This window comes from Dendrobium catenatum, unplaced genomic scaffold, assembly GCF_001605985.2.
Source record: "Dendrobium catenatum unplaced genomic scaffold, ASM160598v2 fragScaff_scaffold_1617, whole genome shotgun sequence".
NCBI classification, from domain to species: domain Eukaryota; kingdom Viridiplantae; phylum Streptophyta; class Magnoliopsida; order Asparagales; family Orchidaceae; genus Dendrobium; species Dendrobium catenatum.
This window is the reverse complement of record NW_021320079.1, coordinates 2,982,768-3,002,048: the sequence shown is the minus strand read 5'-3', so window position 1 is coordinate 3,002,048 and position 19,281 is coordinate 2,982,768. Positions and strand designations below refer to the sequence as shown.

Here is a 19,281-nt window from a genome sequence, read left to right as displayed (position 1 = left end):
GACGAGCAGAAGTCCGACGACGAGTAGAAGTCCACTAACGAGCAAAAGTCTGATGACAGGGAGAAGTCCGATGTCGGGTTGAAGTACTGTGTCGGGCAGAAGACCGATGAAAGTTTTCGTCGACGAGTAGAAGTCTGACGACGAGTAGAAGTCTGACGTCGAGGGAGAAGTCTGATGTCGGGTTGAAGTACTCTGTCGGGCAGAAGACCGATGAAAGTTTTCGTCGACGAGCAGAAGTTCGACGACGAGTAGAAGTCCGCTAACAAGCAGAAGTCTGACGTTGAGGAAGAAGTCCGATGTAGGGTTGAAGTACTGTGTCGGGCAAAAGACCGACGAAAGTTTCCGTCGGGGTAGAGTCTGACAACGGACAGGAATCCAACGAAAGGTGGAAACTTAACGTCAAATAGAATTCTGACGTCGGGGAAAAGTATGACATCGGGCAGAAGACTGAATGAAAGTTCGTCGACGGGCAGAAGTCCAATGACTGGTAGTAGTCAGACGGCAGAAAGAAGTCCGGTGTCGAATAGAAGCACTGAGTCGGGTAGAAGACCGACGAAGGTTTTTCGACGAGCAGGAGTCCGACGACGAGTAGAAGTCTTCTAGCGAGCAGAATTCTGAAGACGAGTAGAAGTCTGCTGACGAGCAGAAGTCCGACGTCGGGTAGAAGTCCGCTGACGAGCAGAAGTCCTACGTCAAGGAGAAGTCCGCTGAGGAGAAAAAGTCCGACGTCGGGTAGAAGAGTGACGAAGGTTTGTCGACGAGCAGAAAGTCCGACGACGAGTAGAAGTCTACTAACGAGCAGAAGTCTGACGTCGAGTAGAAGTCTGCTGACGAGCAGAAGTCCGACGTCAAGGAGAAGTCCACTGAGGAGCAAAAGTCCGACGTCGGGTAGAAGAGCGACGAAGGTTTGTCGACGAGCAGGAGTCTGACGACGAGTAGAAGTCTGCTAGCGAGCAGAATTCTGACGTCAAGTAGAAGTCTGCTGACGAGCAGAAGTCCGACGTCAAGGAGAAGTCCGTTGAGGATCAAAAGTCTGACGTCGGGTAGAAGAGCGACGAAGGTTTGTCGATGAGTAGAAAGTCCGACGACGAGTAGAAGTCTGCTAACTAGCAGAAGTCTGACGTCGGGTAGAAGTCCGCTGACGAGCAGAAGTCCGACGTCAAGGAAAAGTCTGACGTCGAAAGTCTTATAAGGCAAAAACTCAGCGACAGGAGGAAATTCAATAACATATAGAAATTTAACTTTGTGCAGAAGTCCATTGACGGAATTCTGGTGTCGTTAACCAAGGATGTATAATCTATCTGAGGTTATTTGTCAGAGCTTTGCTCGATGATATTAACCAATATTGGATCCACCGCAATAGACTTAACCCAAGCTTAGAGTTGACTTGGTCAACTCTAATTGGATTTGATTGGCCAACATCCAAAGCATGGTTAGGCTATAATTAGGAGTTGATTTGAGGCTTGAAATGGATTCAATGGATTGAATGGGTTAAAATAACCCATTAAAGCCTTAAGGGAATTTTGAGTCAACCTAGGTTGACTGGGTCAACTAGATTGACCCAAAGGGTGGGTCTAGACTGGGCAGGTTTGAAATGATATTTGAAGTCTGGTAGAGGTGGTTTCAGGGATTGAATAGGCCATTTGGATCAAATATGTCTATTGGGCCTTTAATGGGCCTTGAATCAATTATGGGTGATTTGATCAATCAGGTAGGTCAAGGGTCTGGAAATGGGTTCAATCAATTTGAAATGACATTTTGAATATATTGGGTGTGGTTCCAGGGTCTGGGGAGATCAATTGGTTCAAAACACCTGCTTGGACCCTTAAAGTGACTTTGGGTCAAATCTGTTGACTTGGTCAACCAGGTTGACCCAAGGGTTGGGAATGGGTCCGACATACTTGAAATGACATTTGAAACTTGCTGGAAGTAGTTGCCTTCAATTCAGAGTTCATTTGGTTTGAATTCACCATTTAAGCCCCATAGGGGTATTTTTGTCATTTTGACCCTTGGTCAACTGGGGGTCAAAGTGGGTTAACCAAAATGCAGTTTAATGTTCAGTGAGTTATAATTAAGGGTCTGTAAGTAATTAGAGGCTTTGGAGAAAGCTCTAAGGTCAAAATCCACTGGATGGCAGGTCCAGTGGCATAGGCCGTAAATATTTGAAGGTTTTACAGCCTTTGGATTTAGATTTAGATTCTGAGGTTAGAGACCTCAGAATGGGCTCAAATTTGGAGGGTTACCTTCAGAGACATGTCCCATCAATATGCAACTGACAGACTATGAATCGGAGGTCATTTGATTGGTTTTTGAAGTGTTTGAAAATTTGCTGAAAAAGGCTTTTAGGACTTGCCCTTTTAGCATTGGATTTGGGTTTGGATTTTGGATTTGATCTGGATTTTGAGTTTGATAGGTTAAGTTTGAATTATCCAAATCATTTATAATCATTTAGGGAATTATAAATGATTAGATATGTTTAAAGCTATATCCAAGATAAGATCTAAGATTGAACTGGAGATTAAGATCTGAATGGGTTTAAAGTCTGGATTTGATTGAAGTTTGAATTGAATTAAGGTCTAGGCAGCTCCTAGGGTCTAAGAAGATCATAGGGTTTGAATCCAGGAGAGTCTTAGGTTCTAGAATAGATCCTAATATTTGGATTGGTCTGGAAGAATCCTAGGGTCTAGAGTAGATCCTAGGGTCTGAAGTCTAGAAGGGTCCTAGGATCTAGAATGGATCCTAAGGTCTTGATCTTGGAGAATCCTAGGTTTTAGATTTATCTGGAGTCTGGATGGGTCCTTAGTGACCTCATACAAAAATGAGGTCAACAACTTGTTTGATTGATTAGAAATTAAAAGGAAAAGTAATATTAATTGCAATCTTGAAATTTATAATGCTTTACATCTTCTACTCATTCTCAATTAAGTTTAGATTAATTAAAATAAAAGACTATGAACTCATATTGGGGGGGGGGACTATAAATAACTTTTATAATTATAATATAAATAAGTAATTAATAAAGAATATGATTTTTTGTAGTTTTATCATTATAAGAAAGTCAACATAATTTTTATTTTTAAAATATCAAGTCCATGCTAATACAATCATAGTATGTTAATATCCTGTGCTATAAGGTTTCATTTCATGTTTTAACTTATATTTCTTCAATGATGATATATTCAATTAAAAAGATTGAGCTTATTCATGTTTTAACTTATATTTCTTCGCATAGTTTTTGTACTAGAACTAATATCAATTTATTTCCCTCATGATTTTCTTTTTTCATTTCATATGAGTGATTCCATCAACCATGTGTTGCATTGTCAAGTATTTGCAATTAAATTATATAAATAGATAAGCCAAAATATTAACTTTTTTTATAATTATTGATGGTGAATCAAGATTCTATGTTCTTAGTTGTGGCATTTCAACAGGTAAGACATTCCATTACATCTTTTTCTTGAGTATTTTAGATTATTTTGTTTCAACCTAATTGTTTCAGCTGTAATCCTCCTTTATTTGTTATCGCTGCAAACGACTTCATTAATATAATAATATAAATATTGAAGCTCTCATTTTACCTTGCAAGTAAAAGATCCCTCAATTAGATCTCACTTTTGATATGATGCTGGCATGCATGGAAGATCCCAAGCAAGACAGATGATGAAGAGTTCTATTTGGTTTGTTTTGTCTCCTTTCTCTACAACTCATCAATTCCGTTGGTTCTTAATTATTTCATTAAGGCTGCATTATGTCATTAATATTGATTAATCACGGCTTAATTATTATATTGAGTGGGAAGGTATTCGAAAGGAAAAGGAATATATAACGAAATTTTTTTGAAGGAAATGTAGGTCAGAAACATATGATATCCCCAAATATAATGCCATTTCTTGCAAGTAGAACAGAAAGCAATAAACAATGTATTTTTATAAGTGAGAATTAGCACGCTGTTATGCTAATCCTTGTTAGTAATTTCACATCAATAAACTACAGTAATATCTCATATTGCCGGCGGAAATCGGGATATTTTCCGGTGGATTTGGACGTTTCCGGCGGAATTTTATTCGACGCATCGGAAAGATTTTCCGTCGAAAAAAAAAACCAATGGAAATATGATAAAATATAAAATTGAAATTGATAATTAAATTAAAAAAGTTATAAAATATATAAAAAATGTCAGAAATACGATCCCCGCCCACCACAACCAAAGACATCCTGCCCGGACCCCATGGGAATCGAACGCAGGCTGAAAACATTTCAAACATCCTACCACTTTGCTCTAAATGAAAAGCTCTTATAACTTTCACTCCTTTCTATTTAAACTATAATATTAAGGAAATTAAAAATTAAAATAAACTAAAATATTGAAATTAATAATTAAATTAAAAAAATTATTAAATCAACGATTAATTAAAATAAATTTTTAGATAAATAATTAATTAAATAACATATTAAATTACTAATTAATTAAAATAAACCATTAAAAATTAAAAATAGCATAAAATATTATTAAACTAATATATTAAGTTTAATAAGCTTCTATATATGGAAATTGTTGGGTGTGTTTCTCTACGCCGCAAATTGCTCTGCACCTCTCATTTTCTCTCCTAATTCCCTCCGCACCGTCGGCTCTCAAATGCTCTGCAAACCATTCAAAACCACCTTTTAAGCTATAAATGGCGTCCAAACAACCAAAGGTGAAAAGCTTCAGAACATAAATACGGTCCGAGAAAAAAAAATCAAAAGAAATCGACATGTCGTCATCATCACCAAAGAAATCGGGGGTAAAATCCACTCGCCGGACCTCCAGTGGCCGCATGTTGAGCTCCTCCCGCAGCGACATCGAATCCGGCGGTCCGGAGCTCACCTCCACGTCCTCCGGCGGGCCCAATGACTTCATGAGCTACACCGTACTCATGCCCCCCACCCCTGACAACCAGCCCTACACCGCCGTCGGCAGCTCCAGCACCAAGTCTGAAGACCTCCCTCCTCCACCGCCTACCAATGCAGCCAAGCGAACGAATCAGCGTGGCGGTGGTGCGAGAAAGCGTGACGACGGTGGGAGCGGAGGAGATTCCTCTGCCAAGATGGATCGACGTTTATCTTTATTGAAGAGCCAGAATAAGTCGATGCTTCTCCGTAGCCAAACCGGCGATTTTGATCACAACAGGTGGCTTTTTGAGTCAAAGGGAACGTACGGCATTGGCAACGCCTTTTGGTCGCCGGACGGCGGCTATGATGATGCCGGCGGTGGCATGAATATGTCGGATTTCATGGATAAGCCATGGAAGCCCCTCACAAGAAAAGTCCGAGTACCAGCCGTAATTCTAAGCCCATACAGGTATTTAAAGTCGAAGAAGGTTTAAATGATTACATTTATGCTAAATTTAAAATATTTAAGTTCAACTCATCTCTCTGTATAAATTTTTTTTCATGTAAGGTCTAACGGTAACTAAATTCAAACAGGTTGTTGGTGTTGGGCCGTCTGGTTTGTCTAATCGGCTTCCTAATCTGGAGAATAACGAATGCAAACACAGATGCTTTATGGCTATGGGGCTTATCCACCGCCTGCGAGATCTGGTTCGCTTTCTCCTGGCTCCTCGACATCCTCACAAAGATCAACCCCATCAACCGCGCAGCCGACCTCGCCGCACTCCAGGAGAAATTCGAGTCTCCCTCGCCGTCGAACCCAATGGGCCTCTCCGACCTCCCTGGAATCGATGTGTTCATCTCCACCGCCGATCCGGAGAAAGAGCCCCCTCTCGTCACTGCTAACACCATCCTCTCCGTCCTCGCCACAGAGTACCCTGTTGATAAACTCGCCATCTATGTCTCCGACGACGGCGCCGCCCTCCTCACCTTTGAAGCCATGGCGGAAGCCGCCTCCTTCGCCGAAATCTGGGTGCCCTTCTGCCGCAAACACTGTGTCGAGCCTCGCAACCCTGAGGCCTATTTCAACCTGAAACTGGATCCAACCAAAAACAAAAAGCAACCAGATTTCGTGAAGGATAGGCGCTGGATCAAGCGCGAATACGACGAATTCAAGGTCCGGATCAACGGCCTTCCTGAATCCATCCGAAAGCGCTCCAAAACCCTAAACTCCAAAGAACAGAAGAAAGCCGTAAGCCTCGCGAAAGAAAATGGAGAAGATCCCGCCGCAGCGAAATCCAACATTCCAATAGCGACATGGATGGCCGACGGTACCCACTGGCCCGGTACCTGGAAATCCCCTTCCCCTGACCACTCCAACAAAGACCATGCGGGCATTCTTCAAATCATGATCAAAGCACCAGACCACAGCCCTGTCTACGGCAACACAGGGGACCATCCGTTCATCGAATTCACCTCCGTCGACATTCGGGTTCCAATGCTCGTCTACGTCTCCCGAGAGAAACGCCATGGCTACGACCATAATAAAAAAGCCGGCGCAATGAACGCTCTTGTGCGCGCATCTGCCATCCTCTCCAACGGCCCTTTCATCCTCAACTTCGACTGTGATCATTACATATACAATTCGCTCGCCATTCGCGAAGGTATGTGTTACATGATGGATCGAGGCGGCGACCGAATTTGCTACATTCAATATCCCCAACGATTCGAGGGAATCGATCCGTCCGACCGTTATGCGAACCACAACACAGTTTTCTTCGACGGGAACATGCGCGCATTGGATGGATTACAGGGTCCAATGTATGTCGGAACTGGATGCTTATTTCGGCGATACGCGCTCTACGGTTTCTGTCCACCGCGTGCGAACGAGTATTTGGGGCTTTACGGGCAACACAAGAGGAAAGCAGAGGTTGTGCGAAAGAGAGGGGAGGGAGATGATGAGTCTCAGCCGCTAAACGAGCATCCAGATCTTGACATGCCAGAAAGATTTGGCAACTCCGGTATTTTTTTGGATTCGATTGCATTTGCGGAGTTTCAAGGGCGGCCATTAGCAGACCATCCGTCTGTGAAGAATGGAAGGCCGCCTGGTGCGTTGCTTGCTCCTCGGCCGCCGTTGGATGCTTTGACAGTCGCAGAGGCTGTATCTGTCATTTCTTGCTGGTATGTTTGTTAACATAATACAATTTTTTTTTCTTGGGAGATGAAGCAGAAGTTTGAAAGTAAGAATTTTTATTTTGCAGGTATGAGGATAAGACGGAATGGGGGGATAGGATCGGGTGGATCTACGGGTCGGTGACGGAGGACGTGGTGACGGGATACAGAATGCATAATCGGGGATGGAGGTCAGTGTATTGCATTCCTAAGCGCGACGCGTTTAGAGGGACGGCACCAATTAACTTGACAGACCGCCTGCATCAGGTGCTGCGATGGGCTACAGGGTCCGTGGAGATCTTCTTCTCCAAGAACAATGCTCTGCTCGCGAGCTCCCGCCTGAAATTCCTCCAACGCGTCGCCTACATCAACGTCGGAATCTACCCCTTTACTTCCATCTTCCTCGTGATCTACTGCTTTCTTCCCGCTGTCTCCCTCTTCACCGGCGAATTCGTCGTCCAATCCCTCAACACCACCTTCCTCATCTACCTCCTCCTCATCACCCTCACCCTCTCCCTCCTCTCCATCCTCGAAGTCAAATGGTCCGGCATCTCCCTCGAAGAATACTGGCGAAACGAACAATTCTGGGTCATCGGAGGCACCTCTGCCCACCTCGCCGCCGTCCTCCAAGGCCTTCTCAAAGTCATTGCCGGCATCGACATCTCTTTCACTCTCACCTCCAAATCTGCTAATGAGGATGACGAAGATCTCTTCGCCGACCTTTATATAGTCAAATGGACCGCTCTCTTCGTCCCGCCGCTCACTATCCTCACTGTCAACATCATTGCTATCTTCATCGGCGTATCGAGGACGCTCTATAGCGTTATTCCGCAGTGGAGCAAATTGATTGGCGGATTGTTCTTTAGCTTCTGGGTTTTGGCTCATATGTATCCTTTCTGTAAGGGGCTGATGGGAAGAAGGGGGAAGACTCCGACCATTATTTATGTGTGGTCGGGGTTGATTGCCATTACCATCTCCTTGTTGTGGATTGCGATAAGCCCGCCTGATATTGGCCATTCTTACAATGAGGGAATTTAGGGAAGAAGGAGAAGTGGGGTTGATGAGCTTGATTGAGAGAAGTAGTGTGCAGCATACTTTTCTTAAATTTTGTACTTATGTAGGGGAAGGTTGAGATTTGTAAATTATTAGATGCACCTCTGTTTTTATTAGGAGGATGTTTAATTTGATTTGAAGATTGAAGACCGTTAGATTTTGTATTGAGAAGTCACGCTATATTTGAATTAATCTAATCATGTGAAACATCTTCAAAATTTTTATGTAAGTAGAAATTATTCTGTGCGAATTCGCACACCGGATTGTACGGAGACCAATCAGAATATGTCATGTCGCTCGGTGCCTAGCGGTATCGAGAAAAAAAAAAGTGATATGGCTTGTTCTTGTTGGTCTCCGAACGTTGTCCAACATCTTACGTAAAAAGATGGGGGCAAAAGAACTCATGTATGAAAACTATGTTACATAATTTTATTGAAATAAGAGCTTTATTAAAAGATAGATTGTCTTCATGTAATTTACTCAATGAAATGATTTACATAAGTCTGATCGTATGAAGAGAAAAAACTCCATATTTTTTTATCCTCATCTAGATATAAAAGACCTAACATTTGCTCTTTGGGATGAAGCTGATTCCATGATCAAGTCATACTTATGAAACACCAAGATGCCTGAAATCAATGAATCATACATGTTCTTAATAATCGCAAAAGGCATTACGAAAGCTATAAAACAAACTTAAAGAAGTCGTCTCATCAATGAGATTAAGATGAAGTTCTCAATAAGCAAGGTAGACACTCTCTATCATTGAATATTTAAATGCAATGAAAGTCTGTTGGTTGGAGCTTCATTACTACTAAGGTCTTAGATAAAGTTTAGTGATGATGCTATGATTCTTAAACAATTAGTAGAAATATGAGTACTTGAATTTCTTGTATGACTCAATAATAGATTCCATCATATTTTCATTCAAATCTTGATTATCTTGAAATCCTACCATATCTAAATGAGATCTTCTCACTCATACTAATTAAGAAAGAAGATGAATGTAGTGTTTGACCATCTCAATTTTAAATTATCATCCATATAATTTACAAAAAATCTAAGAGGCTTGTTTTCACTAAACTTTCCTAAGAGGACAAAAATATTTTCCCAAAGAAAACAAGTTGTTTTATTACTATAAAAAATAATCATATCAAGAAGAAATATTAGAAACATAACAAAAAGCCTAATAGCTTTGGTGGAAACAAAAAAAACCAATCAATGGGCATACATATTTCGTCGAACCAAACAGACTCAAAGAAAAAAAAAAAAAAAAATGATAAGCTAAGGAAATTTTCAATTCCCACAAAAATATTTTCGAACTTTACTCTCTAGCAAAAAAAAAAAAAAAAAAAAAAAATGATAAGCTAAGGAAATTTTCAATTCCCACAAAAATATTTTCGAACTTTACTCTCTAGCAACTAGTTCTCCTAAGGCCTGAAAAATAGATTAATGAGTCACTGATCATACAACAAACTTTGCCAACTTTTTTCAAATATAGCATGTTTCACTAATCATTCTGCGTTTCAAGACCTCACTGCATGAAAAATGATTGCACAAATTAGAGAAAATGATGGGCTACACCAATTTGAAGACAATAACCATCTATTTTGCTCCCAAATATCCTCCCTAAATAATGATACTATTTGAGACCATCGTTACCAAATATTATAAACAAAAGCATTATGCGTAATTTAAATTAGCAATAGGATCATGAGCCTAAAAAAATTTAAAGAGAAGCAAACTGGCCAAACAAAATAGTGCATTCTAAAGAATGCACCATTCAACCTAACTAGTCGAATGAAATTTTAAAAATACTGTAACAATGAGCTAAACAATTTGATTTTGTTTATGCATTCAATGAAATGCACCATTTTGTTTTACTAATTTGCTTCTTTTAAATTTTTTTTTAATACTCTACTTATATTCCTAATTTAATTAAACACCATGCTCCTCAAATAAAATACCCATCATTATATACTAGACAATTCCTCTTTTAGATTCCTACATTATATGTCTCCTCTTTTTATAAATGTAAACATTAAAGTTTTCATTGAGAAATACGAAATTGCCAAACATCATAAATTTTCTTTCATGGAAGTGAAATCTAATCCTCTACTCTTTTCATGATAATTCATTCACTTGGAGATATTCAAAAACCTTCAACATTTATATGAATATATCTTATTAACCGAAAATATGATGTTAGTCATATTTTTCCAATATTTATTGCCATGTTAAAAAATCAATTTGTTGTGAGCATTAAAAAATAAAGAATGATAATGCTTAAGATTATTTTAATAAATTTTTATCTTCTTTCCTCAATGAAGAAGATATTATTTGTTAATCTTCTTGCCCAGACACCCACCCCAAAAATTTATGACCTTCAATTTGATTTTTGGCATGTTCACGGTAGTATTACATCATTCATTTAATAAATGAGAGTTTTGACATGCATATGTATGTTAAATCAACTAGAAGGCGTTATTTTCGAGACATGAAAGACAACTAAATTACTGTTTATTATATTCAGTTTAAAAATTAAGAAAAATATCATCTTAGCATTATTGTATGTGATTTGTATCTAGTAAGTTTGATGTTATAAATATAATATAATCTGTCAGTGCTAGACTTACGTCTTATGCCAAAGTCATTTGTGGTCAAACATGATTGATGGTAAAAATCTTATTCAATGCTGTTACATTATAAGAATAAAAATGGAACTTTGCATTGTAATAGGTTGGAGGAATAATTACAGAGCTGAATTGGTCTGGAACATGATTTACTATCAAGCTTCCAGAATTGCAATGCTGATTAAAACTAGATTGCCTACCCATAATAATAATCCAAAAACCTTGTATTAATTGGTTATGATCAACTTCGTGGGTAGCAGGTAAATTCTCATCTCAAATCCTTAGATTTACCTTCTTTTTTTTTAGTATAATGTAAAATGTTCCCATTAGGAAACAAGAAGAATATAAACAAGAATCAATGACAAGAAACTAATATGGGAAAAAAAAAAGTCTCACCTGGACTACATAGTTAAAAATCACTCAATTTAGATGCTCCCAGGAAAGGGTATTGAGCCACAGCAATGGTAGTATCCGCTTTCATCAAAAACAAATCTTTGAGAAAGATGGGCCTCCCGAATGGCATATTCACCCCAATCTTCTGAACCATATCTCTTAAATATATCTCGTGCATCAAATGAATCATTTCTTCTAGTCCGAAACTTTCTAAAAATAAGCCATAAAAATTAGTCATAACCATTCACAAAAGATGCGGCATAAAATAATTAGTAAAGAATATCACGCAGCAAAAGAGAACCTTTTTCTATGTCTTGCATTCATCAAAGTGGCATGGAGCTACAATTCAATAAAAAAAACAGTCATTATTAACATAAAAAAAAGGTTCATTATGTTGTTTTTATGATATCTGTTCTTATTTCTACCACTCATATTTGATATGAAAATGAACTATGGGTGGTATGTATGTAATATTAAAATTTCAGATGTTAAAAATGTAAATAGAATAGTGTAAGGTGGTATCTATGTAAATCTCCCAAAAAAGAAAGGAGTAGAAAATCACATTAAAAAGCCCACCTTTAAAGAATGACGAGCATCCTTTTCAAGAACAAGACCTGCTTCCACATAAGCATCAATGATAACCTCTTCATAGCAAAAGTCAAGGCATAACTCATCTGCATTATTCCAACATCTCCACTTCCTAAAGACCATTCTTCTCTTGAAAGTAAAAAAAATCTATAAATTCACATATAAGGTGAAACTGTTTTTGGATACGGCAAGCACGTAACAAGCGTCCATCTCCACTTACTTCCTCTATTGGAGCATATACGACATGGGCATTAGCTGGTGAACCCTTCATGCATGCCTGCAAATTATCATCATAGTGCTTTCAGTCTATTCCGCAATTAACAAATTAAATTACATAAATGCAACAAACTAGAAGGTGGTGAAAAAAATATTTACAGAAAATGAAATCAAAACTGAGCGGGAATATATATATATATATACCTTAACTAGAGGCGAGGATTTATTTGATGAAATTCAACGCTTTCTTACCTTGGTTTTGCTTTGCGTTATGGAGCATGTGGATTTAAACAATCGATTCCTTTTCTTTTTCTTGGCCTTTTCTTATAAGCATGTTGCTTGATTTAGACGTTCCAGTTTTATAGCTATTTTAAGTATTTTTTGTATTGTTTTACATTCATTCTCCATATATCTTTAACAATATTTTATTTGATTGGCATATTAATGTAGCATAAATTTGTGAGTATAGAGTACCAGTATTGCGAATGCTTTGCTTGATAATTACACATTAAGGGAACTATGCATAAAATTATAAACGGATGTGCTTCACTTCAAATATGCCACTTCACGTCATGATTTTAAGCAGAAATCTTCCTTTGTACCTAACACAATAATTCAATGATACTTCCAATAGCGTTGGTCTGGGTGCAGGGAACGTGGGCTTAGGTTTGTCCAACCTTGACTCGTTCAAGAAGGTATATATTTTCCTCAACAAATTGTGTTATTCAGGGATCCAAACCAGCCTGACAACCTGTAGAAGAAAAACTAAACTTCACCCTTATGGAAACTAGTCAGCTAACAACTCTAGAACTACTAAGTGTTGAATGGTTCATTCGCCTGGAGCCTGCCAAGGACATGTCTCACCTCCTAGCCAACGCTGCACCTACTAGGAGATCTTCGGCTGCTGCGGTGAACCCTGTAGCTCCTTCCCAAATCTATAGATCCCTCGCACCCAATCAGCTCCAGCTGATTAAAACACAAGGATCTGCCCGCCCTTAGGACCATGGATCTCACCATGTCACCTATCTGTGGGTTCCTACAGCTGTCGTTTTTTCCATTTCTTCTTGTAAATTGCTATAATATTTTCCTTTTACATGATCTATGGAATAGACTATAAAATTGGTCCTTTGCACAAACAATTTATAATAAAAAACTACAAAAGTTTTTCTCCTTTTCTATTCTCTTTTTCAATTTTTATGAAATCGAAGAAGGAAGGTGATATGAAGTTACGTCAACTCCACCTCCATTCAAATATCCTTCGATTTTGAGACAAAATGAAAGTCAATCCATTCAAATCACCACCATCCAGTTGAATGAAGACAATTTACTTCGTTGGTTTCAATCGATTTGAATGTACATCAAACAACAACAACAACATCGTCAAGCCTTTATCCCACCACATGGGGTCGCCAACAAAACTGGTTCAACTAAACCGTTTTACCTAATTGAAGAAGCAGACAAACAGGCCAGGATGAGCGAATTGGCACGTAGCGAGCAAATCCTGACCCCTATAACATCCATCGTTACAGAACTGGTACGAATCCCCTAACCTTCTTGTGTCAATCTTTTAATTAGAAATTTTGTAAATTTAAATGACGGTTAAAATCTAGAGTTTCAAAAGCATGTTAAGAGTCAAGGGAGCAGTAAGAGCGCAGCGGCATTGTAAGGAGCAATACGGTGCTAAGCTCTTTGTTTGAGAGAGTTCTAGGAGTGTTGTGGCACTAGAGGTCGCCCTCGTGGCATTGAGTTCTCAGCTTGGAGGAATCTAGGAGAATCCACAATATTCCAGCATGGCACTGTAGCGCTGCGTGTCAAAGCGCTACAGCAGTATCCACTGAAATATGTTTATATATATAAATCTAAATCCATTTGCACAAAACCCCTCGCCCCTGAGCTTGCCGGAGAAGGAAGAAGAGAGGAGAAAAGAAGAAGAGGAAAAAAAGAAAGAGAAACAAAGAGAGAGGTTTCAGAGGTTGAGGTAAGGGATTTGTCTGTGAGCGTTGTTCAGGGAATTGCTCAGCTCAAGGTAGGCTTTCAATACTATATCTCTAATTTCAATTCCGAAGTTTTTTATAAAAAAATACGAGACAAATTGCAATTAAAATGAGTGTTACAAGCTTTTCACCATGTAACTTTTAATATATAAAAAATATTTTATTATGATCATTTTGAAAGTAAGAAGTTAAAATTTCATGGGTCGGCTTAATTTGCATTAATTTCTAGATAAATTGTATTAAATATGGTATTTTTGGTATTTCCTATAGTTTAGCAAAAATCTTAAAATGATGTTTTAAAATATCAATGTGAATAGTTTGTTAGATAGAAAATGCCAAGTGTCGATCTGTTGCACATGGCTTCTGTGAGATATTATGGATACATACCTTAAGAAGAATTAAATGTCTATTAAAATGCTTATAAAAATCTATTGTGATAATAAAGTTGCAATCTTTAAAACGCATAATCCTATTCAACATGACTAAACAAAGCATATAAAGTTAAATACTTTTTCAAGCAAATAATTGCCATTGGTGTGTAGGTATGACCTCCTACTTCGCCAGTAGTACTTGCTTGGAGACCTACGGTTGATGCTATGGACATCACCGCATCTTCCCAAATCGACAGATCCCTTGCAGCAAAGCAGCTCCAGCTGCTTGAAGCATACAGATACACCCAACCTTTGCCCAATGGATTTCAGCGAGGTCACCAATGCAGGGAGTCATTTGTTTTTTTATTATTTTATTTCCTGTAATTCGCTTTGATTATTTTCTTTTAATAAGACCTATGGAATAGCCTATAAAAACAGCCACTTCTTGCAGAAACGATTTGCAATAAAAAACAACTATTTTTCTCTATTTTATATTATCTTTTTCAGTTTTTACAAAGATTACTAGCTACAATATCGATTACCCTCAAAGTATGATTCCCTGCGGGGAAACAAACCCATTATAACTCTAATGCATGAAACCATAAGTCAGAACAGATCCAAATCTCGAAGTATACAACAAAAGGAAGAAAAAGAAATTGATTTTGCAAAAGAAGCAAAAAATGTTTATAATTTTCTATTAGCTTGAGTGATCAACTTTTACTTCGTTTAGAACTTCATTTGGATTTATATGGAATCAGTGTTGACGCATATTTCTTGAAGAATGGTTTTCAAATTAAAAAACAACTAACAGGCTTAGACACCTGGTTATGCAGTGGATTAGTAGTCCACATGTACACAAGGTTCCAGTTCAATTTTGCATTGATAACTGAAATGCAATACTAAAATTTTCTAAGGTTATGATTCAATATCCTATCTAGAAGGAAAGAATTATAAGGGAATGAATTTGTAAGTTAGATATGTAAATTTTTGAAGGCATTAGAGCATCAGCCTAGAAATTGTTAGGTTTAAGTAATAAAACTTTCTTTCTAAGAGTTTTGGATTTCGTAAAATCATAAAGACTAAAAGATGTTAAATGATTAAAAAATAATCATTCTAATGCCAAATTGTAACGACATTTAAGATGTTTAGGATTGTAGAAACTATATGAGAACTAAACTTGCAAAAGTTGTAGGATAAATTCGTCCACCGCTAAATCAACATAAGCTTAGAAAAGTTTTATGACAGTATCTAAATATTAATTTCGTTTAATAACAAGCATTTAAACTATGGAGATGATTTTTTTACCAATGCAAATAACACAAAGGTATGTGGAGGAATTTGTTACGCTTGCTCCCACGCCGGGCCAGGAGGGGTCGGCTGGACCGGTCCAGGTCTATACTCGGCGGAAGAAAAACAGGGAGAGGGGGGCGGAACTCCTGTGGGCCACATGATGAGCTTAATGCAATTTTTTGGGGGAAAGATTTGAATGTAAGGGCTGATTAGGTAAGTTGTAATTCTCCTTTGATGTTAATTAGGGGAATATGAGGGAATTAGGATTATCTTGAATTGGAATGAGATTTGAGATATAGGGTTCTTGTGCTTTGAGCTCTTGGCGTTGTAGGAGATTTGGAGAGTTGTTCTGATGGGGACATTAGTTGGAAAGTATACCATCGACATGGCCGTAGATCAACGGCCACGATTTATCCGATGTACCTTTTATTTTATTATTGTTTCCTTAGTGATGTATTTTTATTTCAGGATTTTCCCTTTTTACCCTTGCTTGAGGGATTGAGTCATGTAACCCCTTGAGGGTATTTGAATCATTTTGTTTTATGTCATTGTAAGAGGCTATTTAAAGCCCTCATCTTGTTCTTTTGAGGTTAATGAATGATAATCAAAGAAATTTCCAGCAATTGTATTCTTGAGGCTTAGGTGAGAGCTTAAGAAGGAATTTGAGAGTTTGGTGGAGCCTAGGAGAGGCCACCCGTCGTACCCAACAATCACCACCGGTGGCTCTTAATTTTTCTTCCTTTCTTCTTCCCTTCTCCTCCACTTCCACCGCCGGCCATCCCCACCACCAACCACCACCCCATAACCCCTCCTACCAAAGCTCACTTCAACCTAACCACCAACCCAATCCTTTTTCTCCATTAGCTCTTCCACCCGCCGCACCCAAGCCATGCCCACCGCCAGCCACCTTGTTTGTCTCCATGGATGAGGAGTCAGTGCCACCTTAATGCTTGCCTAAAAAGTTCAAATAATTTGAGAAATTATTTTCATCATTTGAAATTCAATTTTTTAATTTCAAATAGTTTCCTAAATTATGAAGCTATTTTAGAAAAGTATTGAATCTCCTTCATGACATAATTCAAATTTAATTTGGGTGGAATTTTTCTTCTCCTAAATTGAAGAGACCAAATATGAAGGAGATTTAAATTTCTCTACAAAACCCCTCTCCCCACTCTCCATGCCGCCGGCCCCTTGCATGGGCCCCACTTCTTGAATGCTCCATTAAGGCTCTTAATTGCATATAATTTGAAAACCCAAATTCAAATTATTTTTCCTCCAATTCCACTCAAAATCTGAAAATAATTTCAGATTTGGAGATTGGAATATTTCTCCTTTCTCTCAACCCAATTCTATTCCAAACCCTAACCCTTTTCCCCTACAAGCCGCAAGCCTTCCCTTCCCTCCTCCATCTATCTGCCTCCTTTCTTTATTGGGCTCTCTCTCTCTCTCTTTGCTTATGATGAACGGCCAATTCGGAGCTTGAATCCGGCCTTGCGTAAGACGATTAAACTTTCATGGATCTTCTCAACTTGCCATCCTTCGACTTGAATCCAAACATTGATGGGTTCATAGAGAAGTCCGCCAACTACATACTAGTCGTTTTGACCAAGGCTATGGAGGAGAACTATTGGAAGGTACGTGGTGAATCAAGACGCTTCTCCGATAAGGTGATCTTCTTCATTAACTCGTGTACTTTCACACTCTACTTACTTCATAGAGAGATTGTTCAAGCAAGAGATTGTGTTTAATTATCGCCATCCATTAGTAAGCATAGGTTTGTTACGTCTTTGCTTTTGGATCTCATTGTTAGACCAAGGTTATGTTAGAAATTACTTCGCATGCAACGCTTTGATTTTCTTAAATGATTTGATTTCGCTTAGTTTCTTGCGTAGCTTAGCCTAAACGAAAATGACCACTTATTAGTTTTATTTTGTTGTTTTAATCGCTAATAACGAAAATCCAAAATTGCTCTTTAATTATTTTGTGCAAGTTTCCTGTTTTACATATAATCCTGCATCATTTGGTATCAGAGCTTGGTTAGGCTAGGAATTTCTTTCTAGAATACTTCCTAGGGTGCTACGTAACTATTGTGTCTAGTTTCTGCATACATAGCATTGTTAAATTCATGTTAAAACTCATTTTATGCTTGCTGTCCAGAAAATCCTGCACCATTTTTTTTAGGTTCATCCTTTAGTCGTCTAAGTGCTGTCCTTCACTTACCTACCTCACTAATTGCCTAGGGAACCTTACCCCTTTTGTTTAGCTTGCTGTCCTTGTGATTTCTGCACCTTCTGTGGTCATCTTAAGTGTGTTTACTTAGTGGTTAGCTGCTGTCTTCTCTCTAGATCCCCTCCTAAGTCTCCCTTTGTGTCTAGGAATGGACCCGAAACAATTAGGAAGGACTTTAGACCTCTTGGTAGGTCAGATGAACACCATAAGCCAGCAGTTGAAAGAAAATCAAGCTGACCTAGCGGAGCTTCGTAGGAACACCACTGAGAGATTTGACACATTAGAGCGAGCTAGAGAAAACCCGATTCCCAACACCCCTTCTAGACCTCCGTCCATGTATGGGGATGACGTCTACCACGATGAGGGACCCCCTCGTGCCCATCATCGTGCTCCCACTATGGACATAACCATCCTCACGACCTTGATGTACCACTCATGAAAAATATCAAAGTGGATGCTCCTACCTTTGATGGCATGCTCGATCCCCAGCTCTTTTTGGACTGGGTCAAAGGTATGGACAGTTTCTTCAAGTGGTACAACATTTCTAATGTGAGGAAGGTTAGTTTTGCTGAGATGAAACTCACGGGTAGGGCTAGGCAATTTTGGTCTAATTTAGAAAGCCTTATGGAAGCCCGCAATGAGTATCTCATTATTGATTGGCTCATTATGAAGCGAGAATTGAAACACAAGTATGTGCCTCCGTCCTATTTCCTCAGACTACTAGACAAATGGAATAGGCTGACCCAGGGTAGCAAGCCAGTCAAGGATTACATCGCATCCTTTGACGCTACTTGATTAGATGCAAGGGGGAGACCGCTGCTACCCCCACGCAGATCCTGTCCATGTTTCGTACCGGGTTGAGAGAGGATCTTCGCAATGAGCTTTTTGCCCGGAATGTTACTACCCTGGAGAATGCGTATAGTATTGTTCTAGACCTCGAGGAGAGTCGGTCCCAACACCCTAGCCAGTCCCACGACGTTAGGCATTCGTTTAGGCCTTCAGGTAGCTCCACCCCTTACACTCCTACTACACGACCTACACCTGGGAGCACCAGCCGACCACCCACCGGCCCTCCTGCTCCCCGATCTGATGTTAGATCTAAACCTCCCACCCCGGATACCCCTCGGTCCAATCCTGGGACAAAGTGCTTTCGATGGTAGGGAAGAAGGTAGAAGTACTGGAAGGCAAGATCGGTCAACTAAAATCAGATTTGGAGAAAAAAAATTTTTGATTTTCAAAACCAAATTACCTCCAACAATGAAAGGATAGAAGGGAAATTCACAGTGATGGAAGAGATGTTGAAGAAGCTGCTGGAGTTGAAGACCAATCCTACGACGTCGGAAGCAAGAGAGACCACCGGAGGTCATGGGTAGGAGGAAATTCGAAACATTTAGGGGGAGGAAAAATCCGGAAGTGGAGATCATTGAAGGTGAGGACGACATGCCACCTCTAGAGCCGCTCTCTAGAAAG

General features: G+C 39.2%; 2 protein-coding genes across 12 annotated transcripts in view; one reads left to right on the top strand and one right to left on the bottom strand.

The window, feature by feature from the left end:
• The first annotated feature begins 4,590 nt into the window (after positions 1 to 4,590).
• On the top strand, positions 4,591 to 8,257 carry LOC110112325 (cellulose synthase-like protein D1). The gene is made up of 3 exons (XM_020844545.2): positions 4,591 to 5,344; positions 5,470 to 7,053; positions 7,134 to 8,257. Exons 1-3 carry the CDS (start codon positions 4,758 to 4,760, stop codon positions 8,080 to 8,082), a joined length of 3,120 nt encoding a protein of 1,039 aa, XP_020700204.1. The 5' UTR covers positions 4,591 to 4,757; the 3' UTR covers positions 8,083 to 8,257.
• Positions 8,258 to 9,530: 1,273 nt separating this feature from the next.
• LOC110111761 overlaps positions 9,531 to 19,281 on the bottom strand; it is a 35,983-nt gene continuing 26,232 nt past the window's right edge. For 10 of the 11 annotated variants that reach the window (XM_028701009.1, XM_028701012.1, XM_028701010.1 and 7 more), the window contains 4 exons: positions 11,898 to 11,988; positions 11,700 to 11,767; positions 11,425 to 11,462; positions 10,768 to 11,333 (listed from right to left, as the gene is read on the bottom strand). In XM_028701009.1, the coding sequence (XP_028556842.1) occupies positions 11,156 to 11,333; positions 11,425 to 11,462; positions 11,700 to 11,767; positions 11,898 to 11,988 (375 nt within the window). In that variant the 3' untranslated portion in view covers positions 10,768 to 11,155. Of the gene's footprint in view, positions 9,635 to 10,767; positions 11,334 to 11,424; positions 11,463 to 11,699; positions 11,768 to 11,897; positions 11,989 to 19,281 lie in introns of those variants that run through there. The other variant, XM_028701007.1, reaches the window with a different exon arrangement.